This window comes from Urocitellus parryii, chromosome 10 (genome assembly GCF_045843805.1).
Source record: "Urocitellus parryii isolate mUroPar1 chromosome 10, mUroPar1.hap1, whole genome shotgun sequence".
NCBI lineage: Eukaryota > Metazoa > Chordata > Mammalia > Rodentia > Sciuridae > Urocitellus > Urocitellus parryii.
Window position 1 is genome coordinate 108091564 of NC_135540.1, and position 9018 is coordinate 108100581.

Here is a 9018-nt window from a genome sequence, read left to right on the forward strand (position 1 = left end):
GATACTTAGTTGATGTTGCCAAGACTGTTTATTAATATTAACATTTATCTTTTAAGTCATTTGTCTAAAAAATATTGAACATTATAGTCATGACAGTATGCTAGATACTTGAGGGTCATTATTCTGTCTCTTGTTCACAGTAGTCTTTTGAGTGAGGTGTGAAATGTGAGGATTGCTGCCTATGACTGAGCACCATGCAGGTTATGATGAGAACAGCACTCTCTGGAGTTGTGGTGCTGCATACTCTGTGATTTCCATTTTTTAGAAAAAAAAATTGAAGTGGTAGAGTCAGGGACTATGCAGTTTTCTGTATAAGTTAGGAATCCTATGGTTAACTTAAACTAACAGCAGCAATTGAGATATATACATTTGTTGTAAATCTGAAATAGAACTATTTAGTCCAACAGACAGTTATTGAACACTGTTGAACTTCTCATTGTTGCAAACCAAATATTAGAATGCTGTGGCTTCATTCTCATCCCGAATTCTGAAGCCAAACTAAGTTATGCTTTGCTTGTGTGGACTTACACCTAGATAGAGTTTCTGTGAATCTTCCTCATTTGATTGCTAAACTTTCCCCAGCAGTTTCTGGCAAGACACTGGAATTGATCTTTCTGTAAGATATGTCCTGATTCATCTAAAAAAAAAAAAAAGGAGAAACTGGTTGAGATTAGTTATACAGATTGGATATCCTTTGTCCAAAATGCTTGAGATCAGAATATTTGCATAAACTTTATTGGTTGAACATCCCTAAAATCTGAAAATCCAGAATCTGAAATGTTCCTATTGGGATTTTGGAGCATTTCAGATTTTAGACTTCTGATTTAGGGATGCTCAACCTGTAGTTTAAAGTTTGATTTTCTTGAGAAGTAAGAATGTATTTAAAAAAAAATAAATCTGCCTAGTGTCTTTCCCGTTATGCCTACTTTTTTCTAACTATGTAATTAATTTTTGAGTAAGGAAGCAAAAACACCTCCCACCCCCCATATCCCCAGAAGGTAAGGAAACCTCCTTTGAGACATGCTGAAACCTAAAGTTAAATATATCCCAGGCATAAATGAGATAACATACACAAAAGCACCCAGCACAGTGCCTCCTGAGTAGCTGGGATTATAGGCATGCACCACTGTGCCTGGCTTATGCACATTCCTAGTGTAACTTTTTCCCTGGGCATGGTGGGGCGCGCCTGTAATCACAGCAGCTCAGAAGGCTGAGGCAGGAGGATTACAAATTCAAAGTCAGCCTCAGCAAAAGCAAGGTGCTAAGCAACTCAGTAAGACTCTGTCTCTAAGTAAAATACAGAATAGGGCTGGGATGTGGCCCAGTGGTTGAGTGCCCCTGAATACAATACCCAGTTACCACCCCCCTCAACACACACACAGTTTCATTTTAACCAACTTGATTTCAACATAGATAAGTTTGGGACAGCTACCAAGTTTTTCAATAAATTGTTGAAACTGAAATAAGGGAGACAAAGCCTTAGGTAAGCCAGAGTGGCCCATGAGGTGTCTCCCTAGCTGGTCATTGGAGGGAGAGACCTCAGAGGATGGGAATGTTGTGTAGACTCTTGGCAGCAGACTACCCAAAGTGGACTCACCTGCTTGGTGTAAAGGAGTGGAGAACTTGTCTTCTTGAAAGACAAAAGAGAGAATGGGAAAGGCCAACTAGAGAAGAAAGTCTGCATCTGGGAAAAATCCTTGTTTCTTTTTTTAAAATGAAATTTCTCTTGGTGAAAGTATGTTGCTGGAACATATTCTATTTGTAGAGCTATTTCTCACTTTAGTTTCCTAAATACCTCTATGTATGTGCATGTCTCTATATTTGCATACATTACTCCATACATATAGACCCAGACTCTCACTTGGTAGAATTACAACCCTTCATACATTCCTAACATCTGTCCCATCTGCCTCTGACATTCTGACTTTCTTGCTGTTTTAGAGTACTGTGTGAACACTCCAAAGAACGCTGTGAGTCTGTTCTTGGGATCGTGGGCTTACAGTGGCCTGAAGACACAGATTGCAATCAATTTCCAGAGGAAAACTCAGACAATCAAACCTGCCTAATGCCTGATGAGGATGTGGAAGGTTAATTTTTAAATTAGTTACAATGGGGCGTCTACCAGGAAAGCACACATCAGCTACCTTTTGAAGTCTTTCTGTTTTGAGGGGGGTGGTGTTGTTGCTTTTCTATTTAGTAGCGAGTCAAGTGCACAGGACTTGATTTCATTGTTGACTTTGGTGTATATCTGTTAGACATTGTCATCATTTTAAAAATAAATCACTTTAAGAAATAAATATAAACTCAGAGATGAGTTCAAATTTTCAGCTGTTGGCCCTTTTAACCATACTTCACTTGCAGAGCTGATTGTATATGGTTGCTACTTCTGAGCTGGAGTCCTGGCAGTAAAGGTGAACATGAAGCCTTGGTTCCTTCATGCTCAGAGCATTTAGGGGCCTTGGCAATACAGGATCACTAAATGGAGAAGTGTTATTGAGAACCTGTCCACCATGGGGAAATATTGGGATGTGGAGGTGATTTTGACACACTGAAGGCAGCTGAGTGATCATGAGCGCTGATGTCACGTAGTACTTTGGGCTCTGGCCACTGTTAGGTGGTGCATTTAAAAAGATAATTCATCACTGGAAAGCATGGACACGAAGTTGCTGATCCAAAAAGATGACAATAAGAATGAAGGAGAAAGATGCTGATTACCAAACAGAAGAGAACCTAGTAAACCTCAGATGTTTTAGCTTTTGGAGGGCTTTCCTGTCTTCAGTAATAGCTGCTCAGTGACATGCCACATGTAAATAGATCACTTAGCTGAAGTTTTTGGAGTTTCTGTTCGTTGAGAGTAATATTGTTTTTAACAGAATGTTCACCGAGTCACTTTAAATGCCACTCAGGAAGATGTGTTCTGGCTTCCAGAAGATGTGATGGCCAGGCTGATTGTGACGATGACAGCGATGAAGAAAACTGTGGTATGTATGTGAGCTTAGGAAAGGGCTGCGTTGAAGAAAATAACTTTCACGTACAGCATTGAATCATGACTAGGATCAAATGCTAATGTGTCTGCTTCTTTTATTATCAAACAGCAGAGCATAGATTGATGTGTTTTTCCTGTTACCTCTTGATTTTCTCTAAATTACACTTCTATTTATAACCTTAATGGTATATGTGCAAATACTTAGTAAAAGAAGAAACCGTTCACAGATATAAGGAATCATTTTTGTAATTAAATTATAAAGAAGAGGTTATATAGTTTTCTGCCAAAATAATAGTATTTTTGTGTGTATTTCCTAAGTTGCATCTAGATGCATGAAGACAGAGTTGAATCTCCAATGTTCAAATTTAATAGGGGTTCATTTCCATGCCCTCTCTTACTTTGTCTCTGTCAGCAAAGGATAAAACTTTTCTTGTTGTTTCTACCATTGAGCTCCAAAAACACCAATGGAAAGGTGAGAAATGCCAATGGTAATTTGAGTGGAGCTAATTCTTATTTTATTTCCCTGTAAACTTTGGTACTTATAAGCTCAGAATGTGCCAGGGAATAGAAAGCAGGCAGTACTTTTAGTAAACAGTATTCTGGAGTAAAGCGAATGATTGAAGGGCTATCCAAAGACTGGTTGTGTTATGATTATTTAGCTTGTCATGCCCTAGAATAAAATTGACACTTTTTTTATCGAAAGCACATAGGGCAATACATCTTTTGAGATCATTTCATTCTTCTGGCCTTTGAGGTATGAAATATTGCCTTGCTTCCCTAAATGAAATTTCTTCAGACTTTCTTGTTTCACAAAATGTCACGAACAGTCAATAGAAATCCTAACGGCTACCATAAATATGGACAAGTATATCTTCTAGCAAATTACAGCTGTCAGAATGACAGTGCAACAGCCAGGGCTAATTTTTACTATGGAGGAACATATAGTATTTTGATAACTTACTGTGTTTCCTTGTTGTGTCTTTCTTTAAAAAATAAATCAAAATTATTTTAATATCATTTATATGCATTTATTGAGAATGCATTAAATTTGTTTGCTTAAAATGACTTTGATGAGTTATCCTATGCTGAGATGCACTTCAACTTTTCAGCAGGGAAACTAAATATTTGAGAAATGCAAAAGCTGTTTTTTTTTTTTTTTTTTTGCATTTCTTGGCAGATAGCTTTGACATGACTAAAAAGTCTGCATTCTGGAATATGTTATACAAAAAGAACTATAGTATAGGATAGGTTTAATTGACCCTAAACTATCAGGTTTCTAGCTAATAGTAAGTTTTCATCAATACTTTAATCAAATAGTTAAAGATATACCAAAATTCTAGAATAGGCTGATCTCTATTAAATATTCAAAATACTATGGAGAGCTAGTCAAGAAAAAAATAAGATAGGTAAGAAATTAACACATTGGTGTTAAATTAATTGTTGTAAATGTACCAATTTAAGAGAAAATTCTCAGTTAATATTTCAAAGCAACTTACAGTAGATATTTTATGTGCCCCTTTGGGACATATGCATGCCCTTACATGGACTTGCAGCAGGTTGGGAAGATAAACAACTTACAATTAATAAGGAAATTGGATTGACAGAGACCCAAAAGAGGACTATTAGCAAGTCACTCAGTTCCCCTTTTCTGTTTGTTTTCAGGTGTGCATAGGAATACCATTTTGTAATGCAGACACCAGCCCCAGAGAAACTGGAAAACAGGGTTACATATCAAATTCACATTTTTCTGATTCATTCTACCCATTGGGGTATTGAAGGCAGTTAAATGCTAAAGCTTTCCTGAGTAATATGATGTTTAACTCTTCATGAATTTACAGCTTTCTCCCAAATTCTAACAACATTATTAAATTTTCCCCTTGAAACAATACTTATTTAATTCAATTATAAAATATTCAATGTGCTAGAAATTAATTTTACTTTGTATTTCTTTAGCACTTCTCTAGCTCCTAATCTATGGTGGTGTTATGGTAAGAATTGAATTTTCAAAAAAAAAACAAACAGTTTTTTCTCTCAAAGCTGATTCAAAGAAACCCAAATCAATCATCTACAATTTTTCCCCATTTATTTGTACAAAGTCAGATGACAATAACATTTTGGAAGAGATTCCTTATTTGATCACTACTTTGTATTCCACTCACCTTTAAATAAGTTATAATTTCCTGGGAGCTACAGTCTTGGTGTTCACTACATAAATTCCACTTACAAATGTGTTGAGGGCCTAACACGTGCTAGCTGCCATTCAGGTAGGAGCGTGAAGGGTGCTTTAAAGCTAAGTGCTGTGCTATCTCTTCCTTCATGCCCCTCACAACCAGGTGAGGACCATGAATCTGACTGGAGTGACAAACACATTAGACACTTGGCGTGTTTCAGCAAACATGAAATGCACTTCATTTGAGTCAAATGGCATTTAGGAAGCCCATCATGAATGCTTTTTATTGCATGTGCAAATTGCAGCTCAAGTTAGGGACGTAGAGCTTTGATCTTGTCCAATCATGTTCTTTTCTCATATTGATTGATAAAGTTTCCAACCTTAGATCTCTGACTTCCGTAAAGTATTTCCTTTTGCACCTGGCTCTTAAAACTAGTTTTGTAGATATTTAGCATGGGGAGAAAGTGTTTTGCTAAATTTACAGATATCCTCTCAAATTGTAAAGTGAAATTACATTTAAAGATCACATGCATTTGTATCTCTAGGCTTTGGCATACTTGCTTTAAAGCACAACTCGTCATTTTTTTTTTTTTTTTTTTTTTGTAGAGAAGTCTTATGTGTTGGCAAATTGATTCAGAAAGCAAAAGGAGCAGCTACATGTGAATGTGAATGAGTAGTTGCTTTTTCATTTTTTTCCTCGTTTCCCATATGTTGATTTTGTTCTACTGTTAGGAGAGTTTTATGGTGCAGGATAAGGACTATTGGGTGCTTCTACTCTCAAAATTATGATTTTCATGGTATACATAGGTGTCAAAACTTTTTAAGAAGAAAGAAAATATGATTGTGTTTTTAATTTTTCTACATTGCTTGATCAAATTCATCCTCATTTTCAACTGTACATCTATTGCAACTAACCTTTTTTCTGTCTCCAGGTTGTAAAGAGAGAGATCTTTGGGAATGTCCATCCAATAAACAGTGTTTGAAACACACAGTGGTCTGCGATGGTTTTCCAGACTGCCCTGATGACATGGATGAAAAAAACTGCTGTAGGTGCTAACAGGAATTTGTCAACACAATGTTTTTATTGTAAACACAAGTCATTTTACTTTGAATACAAATTAGAAATTTGGAGAAATGTATCAAAATCTTTTAGCTTATTTAAATCATACATGCCAAGAGGAAATCAAACATGTAAAATGTAGACACATGTTATTATTCTAACATTATTTGTAAAATTATGGAAAAATTAATAACCACTGAAATATCTAAAAATAGGTGATATAAAATAAAAACATGTAATGAAATAATGGACAAACATTAAAATCAAATTAGAGAGGAATAGTTTCTGCTGGGTTCATTTCAAAACTTTAGTTGATGTGCATTGGTAAGCTTTCTGTTACTGTCACAAAATATCTGATATAATCAACTTAAAAAGAAGAAAGGTTTATTTGGGCCCAGAGTTTTGGAGGTTACTACAGTCCATGATTGGGTAGACTCATTGTTTCTTGGAGCTGTGGTGAGGCAGCATTTCATGTCAGATAGCATGAGCAAGGAAGATCTGTTTGGCTCATGATGGTGTGAAAAGAGAGGAAAAGAAAGGAATTAGGATCCTAATGTATTTTTCATGGGCATACTCCCAGTAACTAGAAGATATTCCACTAGACTTCACCTCTTAATTGTTCCATCATTTCCTTCTAGTGCAACAGCCTGTGAACCAAACCATCCACAAAAAGGCCTTTAGAGGATATTTATAGTAGTTGAATGAAACAAAAGCTTCAATATTATGTGAATTGTTGCCCTGAATTTTGAAAGAACATAGGCTGACATATGGGAAATGATTAGAAGGTCATGAAAATTGACAATTATAATCCCTGAGTGGTGAGGTTATTAAATTTTTGTGTTTTAAAATTTTTGTTTTAATATCTGAATGAATAAACATCACTTTCAGAACCAGAAAAATTATCTCTTAAGATATTTTACTAACAAGTTACAGAAAGCCCAATTCACACGGACAATGAAAATATTTATAATCTTTTATTATCATATGTATTAAATATGTCTTCTTATCATGTAAAAGTGAAGTGTAGGGTAAATTCTTGAGACCCTGTGTGGGAGTTCAGCACTTTGTGATTCTCAGGATGGCTAGTGAACATCCACAAAAGCCTGGGGTGCCCAACTCCCTTGGTCATATTCAGTAGGAAGGAAATAGAATTTTGCTCTTATCTCTGGAATATCACTAAAGGATTCACTCAGGTCAGCTTTGGTCAGGGTCACCACTAACAGTTGGGCACCTTTGTGTAGATGAGAAAAGACTTGTTCTGCAAACAGCCGAATTCCAAAAAGGAGCTCCAAGCAGGGGAACTAATCAGAAGAAGATGTTGTTTCCTCAGGCTACCTCTGTCCCAGTCTGGGGCACAAAGCCCGGTCAGCAGGGTTTGGGCAGAAGCTGTCTTGCAAAGCATAACCCACAAAACCGTAAGCCAAGGCCTTTGTTTGGGATCATATTTGGAGTATTAGTTGTACTTAGAAAACAAAAATTGAATTCAGAAAAATGCCATGCCCACCTTAAACTAATCAGGATCCATCAGCTGGGGATGATGGATGTGGAGCCCTGAATAAAATCAGGTTTTCTTAGAAAAAGAAGAAAGGAAATGGACGCTAAGTAGGAAACCGAGGTGATTTATTATAATATTAACCCCTCCCCCCCAAAATTATGTGTGACTGAGAGAGTAATTTAATAGTAGTTTGTTTTTTTTTTTTTTTTTTTTTTTAAGAAAAACAAACATGTCCATTTACGTGAACAGAGCTTGTTTCCTTCCTGTGGTGGGTTTAGTCTGCTCATCTCTCTTGCTCTGTTCTTTAATCCTTGGTCTTACTGTTGCTACAGGTACCTTCCCCCTCACCCCCCAGTCTGATTCTTACAACTGGAGAATCTAGGTACTTGGAGACAGTGATTCTGCTGAATTGCTGTTTGGATGAGTTCACACCTATTCCCTGAGATTCCACAAGTTCTGTTATTCTGCCTCAGTACCTGTTGGAAGGCTCCAGTGAGCACATATTCTTTTCCTGCCACGTTCCTCCTGGCAAATGAGTATGTGCGTGTTAGTGACAGTCACATTTATTTCCAAAATGTTTCAGTCTTCTCACATCTTGTCTCCCCGACCCCCACCAGCATTTTGCCAAGATGATGAACTGGAATGTGCCAACCATGAGTGCGTGTCCCGTGACCTGTGGTGTGACGGAGGAGCAGACTGCTCGGACAGTTCAGATGAATGGGACTGTGGTAAGCTGCTTGTTTTGGCCAGCTGTTGGACACTCTTGTGCCTGTCAACCATTTCAGCTAAATGAATCCTAAATTACTTCATGGGTTTTACTAACCAAGTTCATCTATTTTGTTTTACTGTTATAAAAGCTGACAGTGGTGATGCATGGATGTTATTTCCAAGTCACGGAAAGTTTCTGTCCAAATTACTCCTATTTGAAATGTCTATATTGCATGAGAAAACTTTGGAGTTCAAATTTTTGTAACCATATACTTCCTAGAAGAGATTTTTTTAAAGCTTTTATTGTCACTCAGCTTTAATAATGATAGTCTCTCATTCTTGAATGATTTATACTTAATAATGATAAATTTATACATCTCAGAACAGGGTATTATAGTGGTCTCTCCATCTGCTCTGTGTTCTTGCTCCACATCTGAATGGGACTTGCATCTAGTTCCTTACTAGCTAGGATTAAAGGCATTTCCTACCAGTACCACCAATGTGGCATTTCATAATCTTGAGTTATCTGATTAATTCCTTCATTCCACATCCATCTCTCCTTCCATTTACCTGGCTCTCATTTGTGATTTGGTTCAATC

General features: G+C 36.8%; 1 protein-coding gene across 1 annotated transcript in view; it reads left to right on the forward strand.

Moving 5' to 3' along the window:
* Positions 1–8684, forward strand: part of Corin (corin, serine peptidase) — a 126813-nt gene extending 118129 nt beyond the window's left edge. Inside the window, 4 exon segments of the mRNA XM_077803427.1 lie at positions 1942–2087; positions 2874–2981; positions 6089–6202; positions 8329–8684. Of these exon segments, the coding sequence (XP_077659553.1) occupies positions 1942–2087; positions 2874–2981; positions 6089–6202; positions 8329–8684 (724 nt within the window).
* The last annotated feature ends 334 nt before the right edge of the window (positions 8685–9018 follow it).